Genomic DNA, 27,128 nt, shown 5'->3' with positions numbered 1-27,128 from the left:
CAAGAAAGTGGAGACTGGCCCGTCAGGCATTCTGGCCACCCAAACAGAGGAAGATCTTGAGGGTGCTTTATTCAAGGCCTCCTGTATCAAGGGCTAAGTAGAGTTCCTCAAACCAGTGCCTCAACCTACATCTGCATCGGGACTGAAGATGAGGTAGACCCCACAAGCACCTAGTGCACCCAAAGGTCAGTTTAAAGTACACAAATATGCATTAACTGAGGCATTCTACTACTTGAGCTGGAGTCTGGTACTAAGCCTGGAGTAGATCAGGAAATGGCACAAACATACACGCCCTCTAACCGGGAAGACCCAGTACGTAAGAGAATGGGTCGACGTTTCAGCCAAATGCACTGAACTGCACCATGTTCTAAAGCCCATTCAGCCCGAGGCCCTGTAAAATTTATTGCTAGGTTATCCCCAACCTATCAAAAAAATATGCTCAGAGCCGAAGTCGACAATGAAAGCCCTGCCACAACTGGAACAGAGGTCAGCACTGAAGCATCCCCCCAAGATCTGATACCACAGAGGGGTCTATCTTTGAGATGCTGGCACATGTCATGGACAAAAGAACAAAGAACATTTTCTGTCATCCAGACACAGACAAGATACTTTCCAAACTCCTGGATCTGGGATTCATCTCTATCCCTATGAAACACTGACTTTGAGAGAGAACCAGGACTTAATTCTTCCACACCATTAAGCCCCAAAAGGGTTAGCGAACCAGCCATTGGTCCTGTGCCACTCCCATCATTGCCATCCACACCACTCTCGCCACCACCATTGCTTCCACCGCACTCTCCTCCACTTGAGCCACAAAATACTCAGTTCTCATTATTTACAGGGCCCCTATGATTAACTCTTTAGGCCACCAGAGGGAGTTGCTACTTTGGAAGATTATGCAATCGACCCACAGGATGACCCCAACCTGGATCTGTACCTTGCTGAAGCGTTCACGCCAGATGACACTGCTGGATTCAAGGGTTTCACAACTCTACCAAATAAAACTGAATGGCGTAGAGGACAAGGACAATAGTCTTGTTGAAACCCTGTCCAAAAGAGAATCACTGTACATTATGTACCAGTGCTTAATATGATGCTGAAGTGGGCCAATGGCAATGGTCAGTGAAGGCCAGAGTAGTCACTTCATATATTAAAAAGAAATGTAAGTCTTCCAAAGACCACCAAGCTTATATTCAGGACCATATTGTTCCATACTCCTTGGTGGTGCACACCCTCCCTTGCACAGGCCACAGGGGATGCTCCCTCTCGTGACAAAGAACCATAAATAAATGCTGCCCAAAAGTTGGTATTGCTTGGATCAGCCACACACGGCTACTTTGGTTTCTCAGTGGGCCTCTTCTCTTGGTACAATAAATACCACTGGGTGGAAATCGAGGAGCTTGTGAAGTACCTACCAGAGATCCACCGAAGACAGGACAGGAGCTAGTCGCTGTAGGCAAGACCATTAGAATTGCTAATATTTGATATGCTGTTGGTGCATTAGACACAGTTGTTAGGGGTATCAACATGAGCGTCCTCCTCCATAGACTTTCCTGACTTAAAGTATCTGAGTTTATGCCTGAGGTGCATAGCAGTTCTTAAATGTTCTTTTGATTGTGAGCATCTGTTCGACCCTCAGGTTGATCAGAGGCTTGAAAAGATCATAAATGACACCAACATAGCAAAACGTATGAGAGCCCTAGAGTTCCCTCAGTCCCAAATGTGCTTTTCTTTAGCAGCAAAGCAGGGGAAGTACCAAACCAGAGGACTCAAGTAAGAGACCTCCATACCAGCAATACCAGCAGTCCTTTCAGGACCTCCAGGAGCAAAAGCCCTTCCATAGAGAGTTCTATGGAGGAAGTAGCCAAACTTATCAGTGCCCTACAGTTCCCGCAGTCCCAAATGTGCTTTTCTTTAGCAGAAAACCAGGGGAAATACCAAACCAGAGGACTCAAGTAAGAGACCTCCATACCAACAATACCAGCAGTCCTTTCAGGGCCTCCAGGAGCAAAAGCCCTTCCATAGAGAGTCCTATGGAGGAAGTGGGAAAGGGAAAGACAGAGGTGCACTGCAAGAGGCTCTTCAACTCCAGAGCAGAGACTACCCTTCCGTTCCTCCACAACACAACACCTGTGGGGGAACACTAAGGCACTTCCTACCTCTGTTAGAAAGCATCACATTGGATTAGTGGGTCCTCTCCATTGTGCAGGAAGCACATGGCCTTAATTTTTTATGATCCCTCCCAACAGCCCACCCATCACCATGTACTGAGCTCAGACCTTGCTCACCTTCTAGAGAAAAAGGCGATTCTACAGAAGAGGGCAACAGAACCAGTACCTTCACATTAATATACAGAGGTTGTAATCACTATACTTTTTAATCCCTGAAAAGGATGTTTCCCTCCATTTGATCCTCGACCTCCAGCTTTTGAACAGAGCTCAGAACACTTTCCTGTGTTCGCTCTACGGGATCTTATTTGCTGCTATGCCAAAGTGATTTCATGGCAGTGCTGGATCTGAAAGACAAGCGCACCACTAATTTTTTGTTTTGTGGCAACTTTTCGGAATTGCTAAGGCTCCAGTTTACCTTGTGAAGTGCCTATTGGTAGTTTAGGATACTTGGCGTTAGGCAGCCAACAAATGCATGCAGCTGTTGGTAAAGCATTTACCAGGAGTGGAGAACGACTATGTGGACCTGCTCAGCAGGACGCATCAACACGTCCACGAGTAGAAGTACACCCACAAGTTCAATCCATGTACCATCAATGGTGGGACACTTCAACCAGAGACCGCTTTGCAACTCCTGCACCCACGAAATGCCAAAACGTCACACCCAGTTACCTCCACCCACAGTCCATAGCCAGTGAACTATGGATGAACTGGTTAGGGACATATCCCTTTGCTTTTCTGCCTCTTGCCCTCATCCCTTATGTGGTAAGACAAATGAGGCAGGAGTCCATGACCTAAATCCTAGTGGCGACAACCTAGGAGAGACAATCCTGCTAGTCATTGCTCCTAGAGATGTCAGTCAACCCTCAGTAAAAGCTCCTGCTTTCACCAGATCTTCTCACTCAGCATCAGAGTCATCTCAGATTCCCAGATCCCAATCAACTCAACCTCTCAATTTGGCTTTTGAGTTCTTAGTGTTTGGTGACCATAATCTCCCAGAGAAGTGCAGTCTTGCACTCCAGGAAGCAACAAAGCCTATTACTCACGCTTGTTAGGCCGCTCTGTGGAAAGGGTTCATGCAGTACTGCATCTCCAAACAATTAAATCCCTTTACAGTTTCTGTGCAATAGATTGTTTCTTAACTCCTGCACTTATACAAGGCAGGTGTTGCCTTCAGTTTCATATGCTTACGTTTACCAGCAGTTGCAGCTTACCTCCCCCTTTTTTAATACCAGTCATTAAAGCTTTCATGGAGGGTCTAAAAAGAGTAATGTCTCCAAAGACTTCTATGGTGCCTGTTAAGAACCTCAGTGTGGTTTTCTCATGACTCATGTGTCTTCCCTTTGAATCCACACTCTCATGCCAGCTTCCGTTCTTGTCTTTAAATGGGGGCTTTTTTAATTACAATCATGTCTCTCAGACACATTGGGGAACCCCAAACTCTTACAGTGAAGGACTGTTTATTCAGGTTCACAAAGATAGGGTATTGCTTCACACTAACACCAGGTTTCTGCCCAAGGTTGTTTCACATTTCCAATGAACCAGATCATTAAGCTCCCAGTCTTCTTCCCATAACTAGAGTCTATAGTAGAAAGGGGCCTTCACACTCTTGACATTCTACATTGACAGAACAATTTTTTTTAGAGAGTCTACTTAACTTTTTGTTGCCTTTGCCGAACCCAACAGGGGCTGTGCCACCTCACAAGCTGGCATTGCAAGATGGATAGGTACACCCAATCAAACTTTCTATGCTAAAGCAAAAAGCACAGTTCCCATGGCCGGTAGAGCCTAATCTTCACATGGAAAGATGGCAACGCAGGGCATTTAAGGTAATATTCCTTTAACAGATATCTGCAAGGCTGCCACTTTGTCACCTCCACATTCCTTTGTCAAGAGTTAAGTATAGTCAAAATATACTTACCTATATACACTTACCATTACAATATTTTTGTAGTAGATATTCTGGGTACTGTAGTTTTGTATTGTGGTAGTGTACTGGGTAGATTGAAGGGAGCTGCCGTTCACATGAACAAGTCTGGCTGTAAGGGTTGAAGTTATAATTTCTAATTTATGGATGCCAAGAGCTACGACTCTGAAAACACTGATCTGATTTACTGAAAGTTTGCCTTGCACAATTTTCCCTGGGATGCCACTTAGTTTGACTCACAAACAGGGTTCACTGAACTTGCCTAAATTGAAGTTTGCTAGCTAGCCCCCTTTCAACCTGAAGAAGAAAACACATTTTACATTTATGAAAATCAACTTTAATATCCCTATTATATGTTTTGCAAATGTACTTGCTGCTGTGCACTGCCTTGCAGAACCATTTCAAGAGAAAGGAATTAGCATCTCTTTGTAATGTCTAAAGTAATAATGCATCACATGCATGGAAGGGATAACACGAACGGTGTAGATTTGAATATTCAGGCGGTCAAAGTAGATATCACCTTTAAAATGATTGATAGAAAAGTTGAGTAGAAAAATAAGCAGTCCAGTTTTATGGGATCCATTATTATTCCTAGTGTAAAATAATGGAATGAAAGGTGGATTCCAGTACATTCGCCTAGAGGAGGCCTGTTTGATGTAACTAATCCGCCACTTTCCAGTGTTCTTCATAAATAAGGAAGTATTTTGTGAGGACGTAAAGGATTTTTGCTGATTGTTTGCATTACCAATTCATGTAACGGGATGTGTGTTTCAGTAGTTTTTTGTACCTCTCCCTTAGTGGTAGCAGTGTAATATTCTCTCTTTCTTTTGTAGTTGATGGTTTGCATTGGAATGATAATTTGGAACTTTGTTGCAAAAGAAGGGTACAGTATTGGACAAACTCTGGTATTCATTTTGCTCTATACCTCCCTCTACAGCACGTATATATGGACAGGTAAGTTAGTATGTTTTAGTGTTTAGTTACAGTTAGTTTAAGAATGAAAGCAGTTGGTTATGGATTTACTATGCATTTTTCATGTTGTAAGGAGAAACAATAAACATAGTGAATGTATCTTTCGAATATTCATATCGTAATTCTTGAACATTTATCTACAATTCAGTTTTCTCTAGTTTTAAATGTTACTATTGAATAAACTATGATTCCGTGACTTCTCCGAATATAGCAGTCACATAAATGCTCCCTAATAGCATCAACCCAGAACATTTCATTCAGTTACAGCATTTGAAAGTCATTATTTTCAACTATGTCAGAAGCGAACAGTAGGGCTACTGCACAATTTTAGTTGCATCTTTCTTTCCTCTGTGATGCTTGTTTCTTTTGCTACTTGAATTTCGTTTTACATTTTCAAAAGCACTGGAGATTTTTCACGAGTATTAAGTTCATTTATTATTAACTTATTTTTTTCTTTGTTTTGATGTGACATTTTTACAGGTAGTATTAAAGCTTTCTTTGGTTCATGTCCCATTACTGACCCTTGATCTTAAGGATAATCAGTAACCTAGTGAGGGACTACAAAGCGGGTCTCAAAACCTGTGGCTAATATTTGGAAATTTCACAAGTAGTGAAACATATAACTTATCACTGTTATGTCCGCAGGCTATTAATCTCAGAATTGACCCTGCTACCTATTTTGTCATCATGATCATTTAAAGTTTCTGGTACTTATTGTGGTGGAAATAAAAAATAGCTTATTATGACTTTGTTCCTTCCCACTCTTTCCTCACAGCATGATCACTTCTAGTTATCAAGGTGTCTGATCTCGGGCCTCAAAATATTTCTTCTGTAGTTTTTTTTCTCCAAATGACCCGCAACCTTTTTTTTTTATAAATTTAGTGCTAAGATTTGTGTTGGCTAATACCTCAGCTGAGCTCTCTATGCTGAAGAACTAGACACACCACTAATACAATTTTTGTTAAACTTAATTTGCTTGTCTCAGGCTTCATATGGGCTAAAAAGCAGCCGTGAAGCAATGCGGACCCTCTGGCTTTTCTCGTCACATGAGTATACTGGGAGTTTCCAACTGTCACAAATATCTCCTCATTGCTTATCCTGTAGTATGCTGTGCAGTGGATCAATAGAGGTGGTAGCTCCTCACGTCATACTAGATTGACCAATTTGGTAACTCTTAAGATCTCACTCCTTGCCAGCTCTGTCTCATTAGGTCCGATCTTTGTGGCATTGTTCTCTTTGTAGCACTAAAAGTTGAGTTACTACACTTGCCTAGAACAAATGCTCTTTAACATAACCAGGGAACTCCTTTTCAGCTGAGGATGGTTATGAAGAAAATTCATGTTTGTGATTTACAATTCTTATCACCAATACCATTTTCTGTGAGAGACGTATGACTGCCCGCCACCCCCTGAAATTAAGACACTCTCTATTTTTTCACACCTAGTAGGTTTATGGGATGTGCTTGAAACATGCTTCTTGTTGTGATGTTAACATCTGCCGTCATACATCCTTCTTCCATCAAATATTTACCATCTATACTGGACATCTGGCTCACCCTTCCAAACCACCTTCTGGACATTCCCTCTAAGCCAAAGCTGGCCTCTTTCCTCCTAATTTGAGAGTAGAGATCAGAACTGCAATTCTGTATCTGTCGCTGGTCTCTACTTCCTTGCTGCAAGCCTGGAAAGAGGTGGATATTGACGCCACAGAGTGCTTTCATCCTCCACCATCCCAGGGTTTCAAGTGGCCCAAGAAGAGATGGGGAAAATGTTGAACTGTAATCAGTCTTAACATTGCTTCTTTTGGTTTACTGGAGACCTAAGGGAGGTGGGGTGCCTGCCCTAGCACCTGATTCAAGACTGGTGCTATGAGCAGTGACTGACCAGACTTCGTATAACTACGATAAATTATTTTTATAATGCAAGCAAATAGGAAACTGAGATCAAATCAATAGAAAAGACATACATTCTTTTGGTTTTGGAAGGGAGCTGCATATTTGTGTAAGAGTGCATGTTTATTCGCTTTGCTCAAGAAGCACGCCTACACATAGGAACTAAAGGTGTGCATATGTGTGGAGAATCGTGGTAAAAAAGGTGTGAAAAGAGGGACTATTGCAAATAAGTCAGATGTTGGGAACTAACCACCTAATGATTCTGCATTAGACTTTTGAGTGTCTTCACTGTTGTAAAAAAGCCTGCTTTCTTAACTTACACATGCCCAACTGCATTTTGCACACCCTGTTTTTCACTCAGAGGGTTTCAAGTTGATCTCCAATGGCCACCAATATTTACTACAGATTTACTTACTTTCAGACTCAATGAATTTCTTTATCTTACGTTTTACACATTTATTGATCTGGGCACCTGTATTTACCTTTTTTGAAAGGTTTATTCTAGTGATGAGTCACTCCAACCTCTGTCAAGTAAGCTAATTTAGGGACTTAAAAATAATTTGGAAAAATTAATTTGGAACTGTGGCATTTCAAATAGACAACAAGAGAGCATCTGTTCCTTTTTTTTTAGCCAAACGCTTTGGCCAGCCCCTGAATTTTGTTGTTCTTAACATAACACAAGCAACTAATGAGTGATTATAAACAGCACTTTACAGGAGTAGCAACGCTATCTGTCTGTTTATAGCCTCTGTACAACAGAACAAATGTAGAAATGTGCCCTTAGACCTTGGAAATAAGACAAGCTGTCTTGGTATGCAGTAAGCTATATGATTCCTCAGACACAGACTCAACAGGCTGTGTCTATTAAGTAGGAATTCGTAGCAACAACAAGTGATGAAGATAACCTGGAAAGTGAATAAAAGTAAAAGTACGGCACCTGGCACACTAATATGACCCTTTAAAAAAGACTGCCATTCCCCACCACCTTCAGCTTTTCTGGACTCCGCTTTTATGCAGTTCCGTCTGCACAAACAAATGCCTTCTATCTGTTATAGCTCTGAAGATTGTTACCCATTTCAACCACCTATTTCATAATGAGTTCAGGTCCTCCATTCAGGTCCTCCAATGCTACCAGCATCTCTGACCTGGGTGGCAGAATAGTAGACTTTCTTGAGAAAGCCTACTTTCATGTTCACTAAGCACTGGTGGACCATATCGAAGGAAGCTCCAACAGCTGCAAGGAGATCTTCCTGGTCATCAAGGATTTTTTTTATCTCAGCCACTGTCAACAGCATTGCTGCCTCCCAACAACTGTACGACAACCCATCCAACTTCTTCCACAGCAAAATTGCAAACATCTACAGCAACTCCAAACACCCATCCCAACCTCAGATAACTCATTGCTAACCTCTCCCCCACTAACCTAGGTGGCCACCTGACCAAATGAACAACCCTGACCAGAAATGACAGCAGTAACCATGCAGACCATCGGCTTAGTGGCTCCAATGGACCCATGCCCCCACCGCATCTACAACATGGAAACATCACCAACCAGCACCACCCTGACCCACATCACCAACACCTCTATCACGTCCTCCACTTTCCCAGATGAATGGAACTTACAGGAAGGAATGTCCTCGTCAAGAAGCCCACAGCTGACCTTAATGAACTGAGCAACTTCCAACCCATCTGACTGCTCTCCATCCAGATAGGTCACTGAGAAGGCCATCATCAAGCAACTCGCAATCCACCTCAAACATTTCACCATCTTCTAGACAACACACAGCCAGGATTTAGAAGAAACCATCACACTGAAACAGCACTCATCAAGGCTACTGGCAACATTTGAAACATTCTAGACCAAGAAGAAACAGGAGCCCTCACCCTGCTCGACCTCTCCGCGGCCTTCAACACTGTCTCCCACAACACCCTCATCAGAAGACTCCACAAGATTAGCATACACGGATCCGCTATCAAATGGATGTGTTCCTTCCTCATGTGAAAACCCAAAGGGTCAGTCTGTGACTCTTCTCGCCAGAGACCAAGAAACTGTTACGCTGTGTCCCACAGGAATCACCATTCAGCCCCACTCTTTTCAACATATATATAACACTGCTTGCTAAAATCATCCGATCACGTGACATCGCTGTCATCTCCTATATCCTCTCCCTGACGGACAAGACAAACACTATCAGAACCAACTTCACCAACTGCATGACCATGGTAGCTGACTGGATGCAAACCAAATGCCTGAAGCTCATCTCTGACAGGACAGAAATACTGGTATTCCGCAACAAGACCTTCCCATGGGATTCCCCTTGGTGCCCGTTGGAGCCAGGACTAACACCACACATGCAGACCATGCAAGAAATCTAGGCATCATCCTACTTGACAAGCTCAACATGATTGCTCAAGTCAACTCAGTATGCACCTCCTGCTTCCACATCTTATATATGCTGTGAAAGATCTTTAGATGGTTACCTCAGAACACTAGAAGGACCGTCACGAAGGTCTCATCATCAGCAGGCTCGATTTCAGCAACACTCTCCAAACACCTACACAGACTACAGACCATGAAAAATGCAGCCTCAAGAATTATCCTTGACTTCCCACGCTGCACCCCCCTCACACTGGACCCCAGGAAACTTCACTGGCTCTCCATTCACAAGACCAGCTAATTCAAACTTGTCATGCACACATACAAAGCCCTACACAAAACAGGACCAGAACACCTGAACAGCAGCCACATGTACTTTTCACTGACCCACAAGACAGCTATGCTCTGCCTCCCTCTCACTCGCATGCACTTTTCGAACATCTGCAAAAGCAAAACTAGAAGTTGCTCTTTCTCCTACATCACAACCAAGACTCGACTACGGGAACGCCCTCTACTCAGGAATTACAAACAAGCTCCTGAGACGACTCCAACGCATCCAGAATGCCTCGGCCAGACTCATCCTCGATGTCCCCGCCGCAGCCACATCACACTCCGCCTGAGAGGCCTGCACTGGCTTCCCGTCAACAAAAGGATCACCTTCAAGCTCCTGATCTACGCACACAAAGCACTGCACAACACCGGACTCACCTACCTCAACAACCGACTCAGCTTCCACACCCCCACCCGAAGCCTCTGCTCAGCCAACCTCGCCCTCGCCACAGTCCCCCGCATCCAAAAAACCACCGCCGGCGGCAGATCCTTCTCCTACCTCGCCGCCAAGACCTGGAACACTCTCCCCACCATCCTACGACAGACCCAGGACCTGCTGGACTTCAGAAGACTTCTCAAGACCTGGCTCTTCGACCAGTAGCACCCCCTCTCCCCAGCGCCTTGAGACCCTCGCGGGTATGTAGCGCGCTTTACAAATGCAGTGATTGATTGAAGACATGGCATGACCCCCCCTCAACACATCAGAGCCTTCTCCTCACTTCTTGAGTTCCGCAAGATGCTGAATACCTGGCTCTTCATATAAACACCTTGAGACCACACACCCGCACACCTTGCTGAAGTGCCTGGATACCCTCTCGGATGATTAGGGCACTGTACAAATCAACATAACAAGACCCTGAATTCTGTAGCTGTTGCTATTGGATCCACTCCAGATCCTACATCTGTCCCAGTCACGCCTTCATCACTCACACCATCGTCTCCATGTTGCCCAACATTTTAACTATATGGCCTCAAAAGCTGAACGCAAAGGAAGTGGCTGGTTTTGAAGGTTCTGGATATGAAGCTTGGATCATTGCCTCTGGAAGCCATCTTGCCTACCAGTGACAGAAACATGAAGTTGGATTATCCCCTCTAAGAAAATCCCAAGAATAAAAAAGCATGAAGCTGAAAAAACCTCCAGAATTCACCTCCACAACAGCAGCGCATGGATAATGAAAGGTCAGGGAAAACCGTACAGGGACCTCTGGGAGTTTTGCAATACTCCAGAAGGCAATGTCAAAAGGTTTGTATGGGAAAAATTGACCTGGAAAGAATGAATGGGTCAAAATAAGTAATCCCCCACATCTTGGGTTGGGAAAACTCAGTAGGAATCAATGGGAATGTGGCCATGGTGGATTGGGCTGTAGAAAAGGAAGAACTGTCTATCATGGCACATCACTTCCTGTCAAGGTATTCTCAGTAGGGGGTCTGAGGGTAAGCCCCATCCCCTGAATAGCCACCGAAGAGGAGGACCCAGAAGCAATACTGGCTGCTACAGGTAAAGAGAAATGTTGGTGTGTTTGGTGGATGTATCCTATGCTGCTGACGGGAGGTGTTTGGCCCGCTCGCCAAAGTTCCCGATATGGGTGCATCCAGTGAGCACACCAGACACTACACAATCCTCACAAGAGTCCAGGTTTTTTAGGATTGCAGGGAAAAAATCTTTGCACTAACCTAGGGGCATGGGATACACAGGCTGGTTTTCACTACTGATTTCTGATAGGGTAACCCTTCCAGTTCACCAAAAACCGTAACTAACCAACGATAAATGCGAGAACCGCAAATATCAGAGACCTCATACTCAGGAACACCCTGAAGTAACACTGGGGTTGAGGAGGACCAACCCGAGGAAAATTATCAGGAATATAGGATTTCAATTGTGAAACATAAAACAGATTGAACTCTCTAGGAAGAAGGCAACTGTAGCCAGACAGCAACAGGATTAATAAGCTTAGCAGTAGAAAAAGGGCCAAGAAAACACTGACCAAGTTTAGAGTGCCTGTCAGTAATGGGGTCTCTGGTTTGCACCCTGTCCAAGTAGGGACCCTCTCTCTAGTCAGGGTAAGGGAAAGCTAAGATAATCCCTACTCACCCTTGGTAGCTTGACTCAAGCAGTTAGGCTTATCTCAGAGGCAATGCATAAAGTATTTTTACACATACACACATACACACAGTAACACAGTAAAAACACCACAAAAGTATTCCACACCAGGTTTGAAACATAGCCAATATTTATCTGAGTAAAACAAAACCAAAACAATAAAAATCCAACATTCACAAGTAAAGATACAAATTTTTAAAGAATAGATGTAGTATAGTGCTTATAAACAGAATAGGTCCAATTGGGGCTTTTAGAGCGTCTTGAAGTAGTTGTCTCCAACAGTCCAAGGCCACTCGCGAGGGAGTGTGGGCCCGTCACAGATTTGCACAGACCCCAGGTATAGTACCTTGGGAAATGAAGAGGAAACAAAGATGTTGTACAGAGGCGGGGATGTGAGGCATCGCTGGAGCTGGTGCAGCATCAATACCTTACTGCTACCGGGGAGGTGAGGCTTTGGTTCCTTATTGCTATGCAAGGTAGGTGATGCAGCGTCAGTTGCGAGGTATCTGTTCTGGGTCGATGAATCCAGCAGGTCAAGATGCAAAGCGTCAGTTTTGCGCTGTCGCGAGATCACACACAGGACCACAGGTGCCGTGGTGTAGTCAGGTGTCCCAGATGTTGGTGACACGGCACTCAGGACGCATGCTGTGGTGGCACTTCAGAGGTGCTGCAGTAGCATCGGCCCTGTGGTGTCATTTGCGGTAGTTGCACTCAGCGGGTACCACAGCTCCGATGCAGGCAAGAGAGGCTCCAGTTCCGAAGTCGCTTTGTAGTTGATGTGCTTAGTTTCATCCTGGTTGCCCCAGAGCTCACTTTCAATGGCACAGGACTGAATTTGGCAGCACGTGGCAAATCAAGACTCTCAGCAAGAGAGCCAGACACTGGCAAGTGAGGTCTTTGATGGCCCTGAGACTTCTTAACAGGAGGCAAGCTCAGGTCAAGCCCTTAGAGAACCTTGGAAAGCAGGATGTTGAAAGCAAAGTCCAGTCCTTTCACTCCCAAGACAGAAGCAGCAGGCCAGGACAGCAAAGCAACAGACAGAGTGGCAATCCCTCCTACATCATCCAACTCCTTTTCCTGGCAGAATGTCCTCATTCCAGAAGTGTTCTAATTATGTGGTGTCAGAGGTCCAGTACTTATACCCATTTCATTTTTGAAATAGGAAGAGAAGTCTTTGTAGTGCACAAGCCCTGCCTTCTCTGCCCTGGCTCGAGATACACTCCTGGGGTCTTGGGGACTTCTTTGTGTGAGGACAGGCACAGCCCTATTAAGGTGCAAGTGTCAGCCCCTTCCACCACTCTAGCTCATGAAGACCCATCAGCCTGGTGAAGGGCCATCAGGATGTACAGGGCAACCCTCAGCGCCCTTTCTGTGACTGCCTAGTGGGAATGCACAAGCAGCCCAACTATCATCCTGACCCAGACGTGTATTCAGCAGACAGGCAGAGGCACAGAATGGTTAAACAAGAAAATGCCCACTCTCTAAAAGTGGCATTTTCAAACTCACAGTTCAAAAACCAACTGCACCAAAAGATGTATTTTTAGATTGTGAGTTCAGAGGCCCCAAACTCCATATCTTTATCCGCATCCAATGGGAAACTACATTTAAAAGATATTTCCAGGCAGACCCCATGTTACCATATGGCAGAGATTGACCTTGCAATAGTGAAAAACAAATTTAGCAGTATTTCACTATCAGGACATGTAAAGCACACTAGTACATGTCCTAGCTTTTAAATACACTACAACCTGGCCATGGGGCTGCATTGGGCCTACTTTGGGGGTACCTTACATGCAGTAAAAGGGAAGGTTTGAGCCTGGCTGGTGAGTACACGTGCCAGGTCAAAATGGCAGTTTAAAACTGCACACACAGACACTGCAATGGCAGGCCTTACTAGTGAATCAGATACGGCAATCATAGATACACCAATCACCTATACAATTTAGACGGAGAGGACTTGCACTTTAGCACTGGTCAGCAGTGGTAAAATGCCCATAGTCCTAAAGCCAGCAAAAACAAAATGCAGCAAACAGTCAAAAAATGAAGGTCAGAGGCAAATGTTTGGTGATAATCCCGCAGAAAGGTCCATTTCCAGCAGTGCCCACCATGGAGTGGCAAAAAGCTGGAGGAAAGCAAGAACTTATTTCCCACAGAACAATTTGGGGTAGGACAAAATGCTTGTCAGCCTGTGTTTTCATCCTGTCTTTGTCCAAGGGCAGTCTCTTTCTAGTAGATGCTTCAAACATTGAGACTGCTGACACCAGTGAGTCAATAGGAACAATTTCAGAATGTATTCTAAGATTAAGACCTTGCAAGCACTACAAAGGAGAAACTCCAGGTGCACTATGTGTACTGTTGCTGTAGGCAGATTCTGCATAGGGCAACATTGAAGCCCAGTTACCATATGTAGCATTGCAACAGCATTGTAGGAATTGTCCAAAGGTTTGATTGGTATGTTCCATGAGACCATTAGACTGGGGATCGAATTCTGAAGATAAGGCTTTGGAAAATTCCAGGGCAGAACCAGCCCCTTTCCAAAACTTGGAAATGTATTTTGGCTCTCTATCAGAAATTATTATTGATGGAAGTCCATGCAAGTGAAAGATATGAGAGATAAACCGTCATGCCACATCTGATGCTGTTGGTACTTTCTTGAAAGCTGAAAAATTAGCCATTTTGGAAAATGTGTCAACAGTTACCATGATCACTATAAATTCCTCAGATTTGGGCACATCCACAATAACATTTTCTGATAGTAGCAGCCAGACCTGGCATATCCTAACAACCTACGTAGGAGACTGTAGATCTTGGAATGGAAACCTTTGAACTGTTTACAAATCAGGAATGAAGATAGATCTTGTCCACATCCCTTGTAGTGGTGGGCCACCAAAAAGATCACAGCGTAAGGTCCAGGGAATTATGCTTGCCATGATGACCTGCACTTAAGTTGTCATGACATAATTTCAGTGTCGACCTTTATAAGACTGACACAGGAACAAATTGAGTTTTATTGAAATAGTAGAAGTCGCCTTGCTTCTTAAGTTTAAAACATTCACAAAACTCCTTCAGTTCTCCCTTCTTTAGATATACATAAACCTGTTTGACCTCCTCTAAAAAAAGATACGACTAGAGATGTTCTGTGTTCTGGAGCCAAAAGGGTTTGAAGTTGAGTCTCCTGAAGAAAAGTTCTGATGAGATAGAATATCAGCAAGAGTATTGCTGGATCCAGGACTATAGGTGATCATGAAATTGTATTGAGGAAAACATTATGGCCAGCGAGCTTGTCAACTGTTCTGAAGGGGAAGGCTAGTTTATTACTGCTTGGATCTTTTTATGATCTATTGAAAGTCCACTAGTAAAAACAATGGACCCCATGTACAGTTTGTTCAAATAAACATTTATCGGGTTTGTAGTTAGGGAATGGTCTTTTAATCATTGCAGAACAATTTGGAGATGTAGACAGTGTTCTTCTAAGGACCTAGGAAAGATCGGGATATTGTCTAGATAGACAATTACATTTAGATTCAGTAGGTCTGAAAAGGTATCTATGAAATGTTGAAATATTGAAGGGGTATTGCGCAAACTGAAGGGCATAACCTTATATTCATGATGATCCATATGTAGTTTGAAATGCCATTTTCTCTTCATCCCATGCTTTATTCTTAGTAAATAATATGTCCCTCTGAGATTCAGCTTTGTGTCCTCTTGAGCTCCTCTTATTGATTCTAGGATCTCCTTAATCAACGGGTGAAGATACCAGTCATTAATTGTGATTGTGTGGAGTCCTCTGTAGTCTATACAGGTTCCTCATTCCTTTGATATTTTTAGCACAAAGAAAAGAGGAGCTCCAGCAGGGGTTTTAGAGGGAACGATTAGGCCATTAGCCAGATTATCATCCAAACACTGACGTAAAACCTTCCTCTCTGATTCAGAAAGCAAGTAAATCCTACCCCAAGGTGTCCCTGATCCTGATACTAAATTTATACAGTCACAATTGTGGAGTGGAGATAAGGTTTTAGTCTTTGTTTCCTCAAGTACTTCACTAAATGTGTGGTATTGTTCAGGAACTGACGATAAGTTAGCCACTGTTGTCACAGATTTTTCATAGGGCTTTAGAGCTCCACAATCGCCACTAAGTTTAGAACATAAATAATTGTGGGCACAATATTCAAAACTGAAGGATAATACCCTGGTTACCCAATTATGTAAGGGTTGTGCATGACCACCGGAGGGATTCCAAAAATCCCCAGATGGTCAAAAACTCTCTGAGTTCACAGCCCAAGCAATGCAAAAATAAATATGTAGTTTTTGTCTACAAATGCACATATTTAGTCCTGCAGGTCTCAGAGAAGCTTTATCTGTATGCCTGTTGGATCTCAGTCTAACACCATGCACTTTCAAATTAAAATCTACCTGCTCCAGGCGTTACCTTTACAATTATGTGAGGAAATCTTTTAGAACGCAAATACGATAGCTAGACAGACCCTACTGTATTAAAAAAAAAAAAAATTGTGACAGGACCATAAGAACTTTATTGAAATGGAAAACTGATTTTAAAGAATTGAATATTAAGAATTATAGCTAGTCTCTTCTGGTCACAGGAATGATCCAGCATATCATTAATGGTAAATTTTCATTTGAGGTTTCATGACAATTTTGGAAAAGTCAAAAAATTGGGAATGGTTTCTCAGAATTCTGTAATGGGTAATAACTGATTAGTCTTATCAAAATAAACAGCTTATTTTAGTAGCTCTTTGCCCTCTTTCTTTTCCTTCTGTTAATTAGCATAAAATATAGTTTTTGGGAGTTTTCATAAAGGCAATTGGAGATGTGAAAATTATAGTGTAACTTAGATTGTTAGAACCTGTGTTTTACTGGTGTTTAACTGATTCCCTGCTGTGATTTGTGCTTTACTCTATCCAGTGTAGTGGAAATACCAAAAGTGTTTTAAACCAATACTTCAATGTGGTCGTCCTGAGAAAGAGGATCAATTTGTTTTTATTTATCTAAATACCTTTAGTTCTTTTAGTGTGGCTGTAGCCCTGGAGGATCAGTGATTCTCAAATACTCTTACAGAGTAGGATGCCATTTCCTTTTTAGTATTCCGTCCACCAGCTTGATGAGGTTATGCCTGATATAGAAGATCCTATCTAAAGATCTGAGGCAGTTGATGAAGGGTAAATTTGCATTTCAAAGTGGTGAGGGAGTAGAGTCTTGAAAGTAAAGAGAGATTCACAGCTTGATCTAAATTTTCCACAGGTTCTGGGAGAGATTTGTAATGTCGGCAGGCAAAAAGAACTTCAGGCACTACTGGGTATTGTCAATATGTTGGTGGTGGGATATGTCCAAGACATAGAATAAGTCAGCAAGAGGTTCAAAATGCCTGTAGAATTGTGTAGAGGCAAGGATGGCACTTTGAGATATGCCTTCTGATGGGAGGTTTAGGTGCTTTATTCTTTTGTTTTAAACCACTAAAAGTATTGCACCAGATAGGAAGAAAATTAGTTGAGGATGTTGCATCCCGTTTCCATTTCTTCAGAGTTTCAAGCAAGTCCTCATGATCTCTCATAATAAAGGTCTCAGGCAGTTCTAGGGCAGTCAACAGTCAGCAACTGCTGAGTTATGTGGGTCCCATGGCATTGTCCACTATCTGCAGCAAGACAGCCTCAGTGCCGTAACTCAGTTTGAACCCTGATTGGAGTTTGACACCAAAAATTGTTTTGAGAGTAGGTTTTCCAGGAAATGAAGACTATGTACTTGATAAAAGTTGCTTAGATCGTTAAGTTTGGCAGATAATTAGAGGCTTAACTTTGCCAGTCTGGACTACTCAGGAGGTCACCATGTATTACATTGAGAGCACTGCTGACAGGAGGATGGTAGAGTAAAAGGAACTTTTAAAGTTAGCTGTAATAAGGGTTATGTGAGCCTGTTTCTACTTAGTTAAAGCTCAGCTGGCTAGCAAGGATTTCTAGTGAGGGCCAGTAAGCAATTGAAGTGGGAGGGGAGTGAAATTGAAGGTTTGATGATTTTCATTTGGTCACAGAAAAACTTGATGAGTTCCTTACACTAATTTTGGAACAACAATGGTGAAGGAGTTGGTATGGATACGTAGCCTGAATGATGAAATTAGATGGTTTTCTTGAGTGATTTATGGCTGAGTTAATATGTACTTTGCGGAACGTATCCATGAGATTTTGGCGACATTTCTTGACAGTCTCTCAATTCCATCCTTTTTTCGTTGAAATCAATGCACAGTTATTGATAGGATTTTCTTTGCTTACCCATTTTGCCTCTGCCATAAGGGCATTAAGTCATAACCTTGATGTAGTGGATAATGAAAAAGTTGATATTCTTAATGACCGCTTGAGATGGCAACAAAACTAAGACACAAGAGCCCACAACAGTGAGATCAGAATTAACTGAGCAGTAATGTGGTCAGTGCACAACTCAACAAATGAATGAATGAATCTTTATTGCCTGATTAATTAAAATCAGTACAACATAATAAAATAAAAGTACAACTATAAAATAAACCACTAAAGAAAATACCCTTCCGCTACAAAAACTGGTGCTTAGTCAAAGCACCTTCTATAAATACTATAAGGTACTATAATGCCAAGGGGATTGCCCCAACCTAGGGAACCCAGGTGTTAACCACAAGTTGTTACACAGGTTAATACCCATATTGCAGCCTTCTGCGAGTGCCAACCATTTGATCGCCTGTTGACCCAGACCCGTTACTAATGTCCAAGACCATTAGGTGACAGGGGGGATGACTTGGGCGGCAGGAGCCATCTCGTCAGAGCCGTTTCTTTGAGGGCCCTCCACAGGTACCCTTACTAGATTGGCTCCTTGCCTGGCATAGGGCTGAACACAGCTTATGAAAGAATTTTCCAAAACGGGCTAGTTCCATGGGGACTACTGCGGTAAAAATAAGGCTTAGGGCTTCTTTGCATGTTCTCACCCCATGTTTCAAGAACAGAGGTTTTAGTAGACGATGCTGTTCAGACGCCAGACTGGGGCAACAACAGACACAGGGGGTCATTCTGACCCTGGCGGTAAAAACCGCCAGGGCCAACGACCGCGGGAGCACCGCCAACAGGCTGGCGGTGCTCCCATGGGCATTCTGACTGCGGCAGTACAGCCGCGGTCAGAAACGGAAAACCGGTGGTGTACCGCCGGTTTTCCGCTGCCCTGGGGAATCCTCCACGGCGGCGCAGCTTGCTGCGCCGCCATGGGGATTCCGACCCCCTTACCGCCATCCTGTTCCTGGCGGTTTTGGCCGCCAGGAACAGGATGGCGGTAAGGGGTGTCGTGGGGCCCCTGGGGGCCCCTGCAGTGCCCAATGCAAATGGCATGGGCACTGCAGGGGCCCCCCTAACAGGGCCCCACCAAGATTTTCAGTGTCTACCATGTAGACACTGAAAATCGTGACGGGTGCACCTGCACCCGTCGCAACCTTCCCACTCCGCCGGCTCCATTCGGAGCCGGCTTCCTCGTGGGAAGGGGTTTCCCGCTGGGCGGGCGGGCGGCCTTCTGGCGGTCGCCCGCCCGCCCAGCGGGAAACTCGGAATAACCGCAGCGGTCTTTTGACCGCGCAGCGGTATTCTGGTGGTTCCAGCCAGCCCGGCGGCTTCCGCCGCCGGCCAGGGTCAGAATGACCCCCACAGTGTTTTATTGATTCTGTGTGGTATTTACACAACAAGTATTCATGCTTGTGCCCTTGTGCAGTTTTCCACTTCCATCGGTATTCCCAGGCAGGTAAGGTAGGCAGGCGCATCTGGAGGATTTTCTGGAACACTTGATCTCCTAGCGGGGCTTTTAGGTAGGGCTGGCCTTTGGTAGTTGCATACGATTCATGCAGGCCTTCAGCTCCACGGACGTCCCTAACTGTTAGGATGTCTTTGGCTCTTAAAGCTTGCATACCAAGCATATTCAGTTTTTTCTTCAAAACAGCTTTTGTGATGGCAGGGTCTCTGGAATAGGAAGGGGCCAGATTGAACTGTTCCTCAGCCTTTGATAAATAGATGGCCCAATTACTTGTTTTATTTTTGGAAATTACTTTCAAAGCCCTCCTAAGGCTACAATCTCCTGCCCTACTGACACTTTGGTAAAACTTTATCATATCTATTTTGCACAACAAGTCCCTGCCTATTATGTCTAATTCCAAACGTATCCTTGCATGCCTTGTTGATCTAGGGATCTTAAGGATCCTTTTGTAGGCCCTCATCTGGGCATTCTCTAGAGTGACTGTCAACTTGCCCTGAAAAGCCAAGTGACCATAAGTAATTGAGGGTAATAGTTTTGCTCTTATCACCCTCCCTAAGGGTTCAAATGTGGGTCCCTTGAGCCGTTGATGGAGTTTTGCTAATACGTGGGAGATTTTTAATGCTTTAGAAGTCAATGCCTCTGCCTGATGAGTTATTCCCCCCCGTATTTGATAGCCAGACCCCCCAAGTAGTGATATTTATCTTCCAGCTCTATGCTTAGAGGACCGAGTTTCCATCTTCTATACAAATTTCCAGACTGACGGCTAAAAACCAAAACTTTCGTTTTTTCTGCATTCGCTTTCAAAGCCATTTCTTTCATTGTAGTCATGCAGTATGTCAAGGCCCCTTGTAAGCCCGATCCGGGTTTGGGCAAGCAAAACCATGTTGTCCGCATATTGTATTATGGGGAGCACCAGTTACCCCAGCCTCGGCGTGAACGTGTTTCCTCTGAGCAGCTCAGCTGTATATAAATTAAAGAACGAGGGCGCTATAACGCAGCCCTGTTCTAGGCCTTTATTGGTAAAAATAGTCCTAGTCACATGTGATTTTGTGATTTTTATTCTCACCCAGGTGTCCGAGTAAAGGGCAATTATTGAGGCTAACAATTTCCTTGGGATCCACCAGGACGTTAGTTTCTTCCACAGGATGTGGCGCACCTCCCCATCGAAAGCCGCACTATAGTCAATAAAGCATGCAAAAAGCGGTGGGGACGTTGGTTTTAGTGTTTGTTGTCCAAGATATGAAAGTGCCAGGACATTATCTAATATGGAGGAACTAGGTCTAAAACCTGTTTGATAAAGTGGAATTATGCCATTTGCTGAGATCCATTCTTCAAGCTCTTATAATAAGATCTTTGCATATGCTTTACCATCTACATCCAATAAAGCTATCAGCCTATAGTTTTCAGGGAAAGTAATGACCCCTTTTTTGTAAATAGGTTGAAGTATTGATCCCTTCCATGCAGCCGGGACCACTGAAAGATATAAGCAGTCATTGAATAAAGCGGTCAGGGGTGCGTCCCAGTAGGCTTGGTCGTCTCTGAAAATGCTCCAGGGGCCCCATCCCGCCTCATTTTGCCAAGGATAGTTTGCACAGTTTTAATAGTGATAGGGCCAATTTTGTCGTCTAATACTTCCAATTCGTTGGGACCAGCGCTATGGGCTTGATCCCCTACATATTTTTTGTCTACATACAGATTTACGACATGCCTTTCCCAGTCGCTGGCCGAGATCACGTTAGTGTTTGTTTCGGAATCGTAAAGCAATGTGCTGATAAAGTCCCAAAATTCTGTGCTTTTGGTGGACAGAAGCAATGTTACCAGATGTTTCCAGCGTTCTTCCGTCTCTTTGGTCTTTAACATCCATAAAGCTTTTTTATAATCTTTCTGTGCCGACTTCCTTAATGCATCTGAGGCCGGAGTTTTGAGCCTCTTGTAATGTCTTTCTGCCTGCCGATATCTCTTTTTATGCTGTGACCATTCCTTGGGTACTAGCTGCTTTACTCAATAAATGAAGAGTTGTCACTTACTGTATGGTAGGTGCCATTAGTCTGTTTACTTCAAAAGGGTTTGATTTGAAAATAAGATTTTGTCCGAATGCACTTGCATGAGAGCAAGTCTCTGTGGATAACTGCCACCCCATTATCGTTTCTTCTTCATTGTTGACGTATATCATCAAATAATCGGGTGGGACGATGATGCCCATAAAGGTTTATGGGCCTTCATTTTTATCAGGATAATGAAGGCACAGTTGTTTTTGATAATCATATGTTTGATATTCGATCCACAGTTGTGCAGTAGACATCCAGTGGAGGAGCTCTGAACCTGTACCTAAAATTAGTGATGTGGTCCAGCAAGATATGGAGGATACTGTGTGGTTCATCCTTCATCACGGGCCAAAAAAGCAAAATAATTACTATAAAGAGATTATGGAAATGTGCCTTTTAAGAGGTCTAGGTTGGGAGGAGGTGGATCTGTGAGGGGGTGCTCTAGGAAGATGTAGTCCTCAACTAGACATGGAGGTAATCATGGGAGAGAGCAGGAGCCTTTCTGGACACTCCTACGTGCATCAAGACACAATGTGCATGCAATGAATTGTGATGTGTGCTGGTGAGTGGTAAGATGTATGTTCATCAATGATTCTAGGTTAGAAATGATTTTAAAAAATGAGGGAGTCGAGAGGTGGGGAGTTAATTGGTAGATAATCACAGACATATCAGGATACAGAAGTCAGAATTCTTAATATCGCTGACAATTTTTGTATGTGAAATAGATTATATTTGCTTGGAAGATAACTTTTGTATGAGTGCGGTAGTCTAATACATATCCTTTTTTTTTTAGGTCTTATATCTGTTACTTTATTTCTACTAAGAAAACGAGAAGCAGTGAAGCTTCCAGTGGGATGTATCATTCTTCTTGGATGGTCGTAAGTAATATGGCATTTAGTGTTGTCATTTTGTGACAGTGGATATAGGGTCTGTTGAGTCTGCCTTCCTCCTATGCAATTATTATTATTTTATGTGGGTACATGCCTCTGTAATTGCTGTCTGCTGCTCAGTTCCCTTCTTAGAGGTGTTGAGTTGTGGCTAGACAACATATAATTTTGTGTTGCACTAATTATCTGAATGATGCAGTTATCCTTAACGTCTGAAGAGCGTACCTGTCATGTCTCGAAAGTTAATGTGCTGCACGGTCTGTCCACATTTGTTGGCCAATTAATGCGTATCGCAACTGACACAGTGGAGGTTATCAGTAATGATATTACAAGAAAGGATGCAGAAGTAGTTTGCATTTACAAAAGCATGGTATGGTGACTGCGAAAACGAAATAGGAAAGACATTTTCTCTATTTTGTCTATACATTAATATTGTGTTGTATGTTTATTTACATTTATGTGTTATCTTGCTGGCAAGGATAGCAAAGGACTACTGCTTTTCACTAATTAGAGAGTTGTTTATTTCGTTAGAGCATCCTTAGTTATGCAGCGGTCTACTAATGTACAGTATCATGTGATGTGTAGGTTAGTCAAATGAAAGAGTTCAAGATTTCTAAAACATGATGTACCCTTAAATTGACCCACACTAATAACCTGAAAAACGTTCATATTTTGTCTCCCATTTGGGAAAAAGTCCAACATTGCTGCTCTCTGTATCATTGCCGTGACCAGTGAATTTGAGGTAACCAGACACCTTTTTAGGCCTGCTGTTAGTGGAGACATTTTAATTTTACTAAAATTGTATGTATAGTATATATACTTTAAGGGGCTTTTAGCCATCCTTCTTTCTCCATAGGTCTGTTATTGTGTCATTCACATTTTATTTCTCCCTCTACATCATGCTATATGGTGCAGTGTGTCAGTCCACTTCAGTCTTTGGCCAATTTCACTGTGAGTGAAAGCATTCTGCCCTTTTGCAAGGAGCTAATCCACATGCAAAGTATTCCCCTCAGGTGCCAATGACTACTATGGCAATGTATGCTTTTTGATCCCAAAAATATATTGTAGCTTTTAGCAAAGGTTTGATGAAATTCGTCAGCTTTCCCAACAAGAAAATTTTGCAAACATCATGACAAAACAAGCATTTATTTACAAAGACACACAGCTGGTGACCATTGCCAGGCATATTGGCATAGTCAATGCATGTTTTTTGATGAGTTGCAATACAAGAAGAATAATTCTGAGTAAACTCCCGGGATAGATGGAGATCATTGCAAGAGAAAAACAATTTTTCCTGCTGAAATATACAAAAACGTTGTAAGCATTGTATTTGTGAAATTCAGCCTATGCTAAGTGACTATAATGGGACTGTTAATGAATGGAAGGCATTACATCTTATCACTTGAAATTCTGTCACATCCTTAACACCGTACACACCTACTTCATACTGGATTGACTGTGTAGAATATAATCCTGACTGTAAGTGAACAATTTCAGTCTAGGGACTTAGGTGGCTAAGCTATCCTGCAGGATGGATTGGTAACTGGATCACAGACTCCTCAAGAAGGAAAGGAAGAAGCAGAGACAGCATTGTGTTAAGTAGTTGGGGTGTGGAGTGCAACAGTAGTGAGGCATGCAATTGCAGCAGAGAAGAGACTGGAGGAGAGGTGCCTGGCATTGGAGAAGAAAACATCAAAAGTGAGGAATATGGAAGCTGACAGGAGACTGGTAGCGAAGAGAATGGCTGAGAAGCAAAGGAGCCTCCCATGAGAGGACAACAAAAGAGAGACAAGGAGTGCAGATGATGTGGAGATATTGGCCCTCATTACAACCCTGGCGGTCGGTGTTAAAGCGGCGGTAACATCGCCAACAGGCCGGCGGTAAACAAAAAATGGGATCACGACCACGACAGAAACCACCAACACAGACAGCCACTTTAACACACTGATCGCCACAGCGGTAGCAACAAACACCGCAGCGGTAACCGCCAACAGACCGGCGTAAGACAATGTACCGCCCACCACATCACAACCCGCCTATCCACCACCTCTTGCGGCAGTGGGTGCTCTGCCTGTCAGAGACCCCCATGGTCCGCACCTCTTTGGCGATGGCACGCCAAATACCCTTTTTCTGGTGGGCGCTGACCTGGAGGGAAAATACAGCAGAAAAGGGAATTAGTCACCTTTCCAGACCGTCACACTCATGGCCCACCAGATCCCACCCATCCCCTGACGCACATACATTGACCACCTTTCATGCTGCACTCTGGCCAGGACCCCTTAGCCCCCCCCCAACATGTGGCTTACACACACAGCACCTGTTTGTCTGGAGGACCGTAGAGTAACATGTACTGGGGTAGGACCCCATCCACCAGTTTCTCCAACTCCTCTGCAGTGAAGGCCGGGGCCCTTTCCCCAGACACTCGAGCCATTGTCGCTTCCAGACACAGGTCACAGCAGCACTTGCAGTGTAGGTCCTCTCCTGTTGATGGCCTGGTAGCAAGCGAGTAGATATATAGAAAATTATGGTGACGTCGGCGGCGGTGCGTACTGTCACCGCCAGCGTACATCACCATTGGCTCCTGGAACCCATAGGGCCCAATGATAACCAATGCGAAGTTGCGTGCCGGTCATCGACCGCCTACCGCGATAGCGTACAACGTCAGCGCAATTACCTCATTTCCACTTGTCACTCCTCACAGGTCAGGCATCCGCCATTTCAGGGGGCCACAGGGCATGGCACCTAACTGCGTCACAGCAGACATTGGCACAGCAGCTGATTTTAGGATTCACATGTTGTTTCTGTAAGGTAAAAAAAACAGCATTAGTGCAAAAAATGTGGGAATGTGACCCTCTGCTCACCGTTCTCTTCCCTAGGCTCCAACCACTGAGGCTGCATATGAGATGGCGGCATCCTCCGGTGTACAGACCCCCGGTGGACCTTGCAACAATGGGGGACAGACACATTATCATTACCTACAGACTTGATCGTGCCACAATCTTAGAACTGAGTGCCCAATTGGAGCCAGACCTGATGTCAGCTATCCGGCAGCCCACTGGTATCCCCCCTCTAGTGCAAGTCCTGTCAGTGCTCCATTTCCTGGCAAGTGGTTCCTTCCAAACAACAGTGGCCATGGCATCAGGGATGTCTCAGCCAATGTTCTCTAATGTGTTGACTAAAGTGTTGTCAGCCCTGCTGAAACACATGCGCAGCTACATCGTGTTCCCCCAGGTGGAGGATTTGGCCACAGTGAAAGCTGATTTTTATGCCCTGGGACATATCCCCAACATCATAGGTGCCATTGATGGTACACATGTGGCATTTGTCCCCATTCCCCCCCTCCCCGCCTCCTTTCCCCCCCTCGGAGAAATGAGCAAGTTTTCAGGAATAGAAAAAGCCATCACTCTATGAATGTGCAGATGGTGTGTTTGGCGGACCAGTACATTTCCCATGAGAATGCCAAATACCCTGGCTCTGTGCATGACGCACTTATCTTGATGAATAGCAGCATCCAATATGTGATGGGCCAATTCCAGAGGCACCGGGTGTGGCTAATAGGTGAGCCCATGGTCCACACCCAGTATATATTGGTGTATGGGTATGTCCCTAAGGGTGAGTGTCCCTCGATATTTGCAGGTGACTCTGGTTACCCCTAACCTCTCATGGCTACTGACCCCAGTGAGGAATACCAGGACAAGGGCAGAGGAATGTTACAATGAGGCACATGGGTGTACAAGGAGGATTATAGAACGGACTTTCGGCCTCCTGAAGGCCATATTCTGGTGCCTCCATCTGACTGGTGGATCCCTGTACTACTCACCCAAGAATGTGTGCCAGATCATCGTTGCCTGTTGCATGTTGCACAACCTGGCCTTGAAATGCCAGGTGCCTTTTCTGCAGGAGGATGAGCCTAGAGATGGTCTTGTGGCAGTGGTGGAGCCTGTGGACAGTGAGGAAGAGGAGGCAGAGGAAGAAGATGTTGACAACAGGGGCAACATTATTCAGCAATACTTCCAGTGACACACAGGTAAGACATTTTACATTTATATTACATTTCAGTTAACTGTTGGACATTGTACAAGACAGCCTCTTACCCTATGTTTCTGGCCACTGACTTTACCCTTTGCCATCTCTATTTTCAGATCCCTGTGCCCCACTCTGGCTCCTGCTTTGTGTACTGCTGCCCACTACAGGTCATACCAATGTATAAATAACTGGACATATTTATTGAAATGTTTACAGCTTGTTAACCTAATACATATTGCAATCAATTGACAGACTCCGTACTTGTATTTGATCCAGTGCTCATAAGTAGAGGGGGATGTGCAATGGGCAGGGGTGATGGTGGAGGAAGTCCAGTCTCTTGGTATCACAGGTGCATTGTCCAAGGGGGCATAGGAATGGGAGTAATTGCAGTTCAAGGTGGACAGGGTGACATAGTGGGACAGAAGGGTGACAATCAGGAGAGTCTTATTTCCTGGCGGGGGTCTTGGCAATGTTCTCTGACTTCTGACTGGATCGCAGGGACCGTTTGCAGGGTGGTTCTCCTTCTGCAGGGGGTGGGGTGCTGGTGGCCTGTTGGTCCTGTGGCAGTGCCTCCTGTCCACTAGTGACGGCAGAGGTGGAAGGCTGTTCATCTGTGTGGCTAGTGTCAGGGGCC

At 44.2% G+C, this 27,128-nt stretch overlaps 1 protein-coding gene across 4 annotated transcripts in view; it reads left to right on the top strand.

The window, feature by feature from the left end:
• GPR155 (G protein-coupled receptor 155) overlaps nucleotides 1-27,128 on the top strand; it is a 363,043-nt gene that overhangs the window by 232,153 nt on the left and 103,762 nt on the right. For all 4 annotated transcript variants that reach the window (XM_069225375.1, XM_069225377.1, XM_069225374.1 and 1 more), the window contains exons 7-8: nucleotides 4,929-5,049; nucleotides 22,375-22,459. In XM_069225375.1, the coding sequence (XP_069081476.1) occupies nucleotides 4,929-5,049; nucleotides 22,375-22,459 (206 nt within the window). The remainder of the gene's footprint in view (nucleotides 1-4,928; nucleotides 5,050-22,374; nucleotides 22,460-27,128) is intronic.

The sequence above is a fragment of the Pleurodeles waltl genome, chromosome 3_1 (genome assembly GCF_031143425.1).
Source record: "Pleurodeles waltl isolate 20211129_DDA chromosome 3_1, aPleWal1.hap1.20221129, whole genome shotgun sequence".
Classification (NCBI taxonomy): Eukaryota; Metazoa; Chordata; class Amphibia; order Caudata; family Salamandridae; genus Pleurodeles; species Pleurodeles waltl.
The sequence above is the reverse complement of the archived record's forward strand: the minus strand, read 5'-3'. Positions and strand labels throughout refer to the sequence as shown.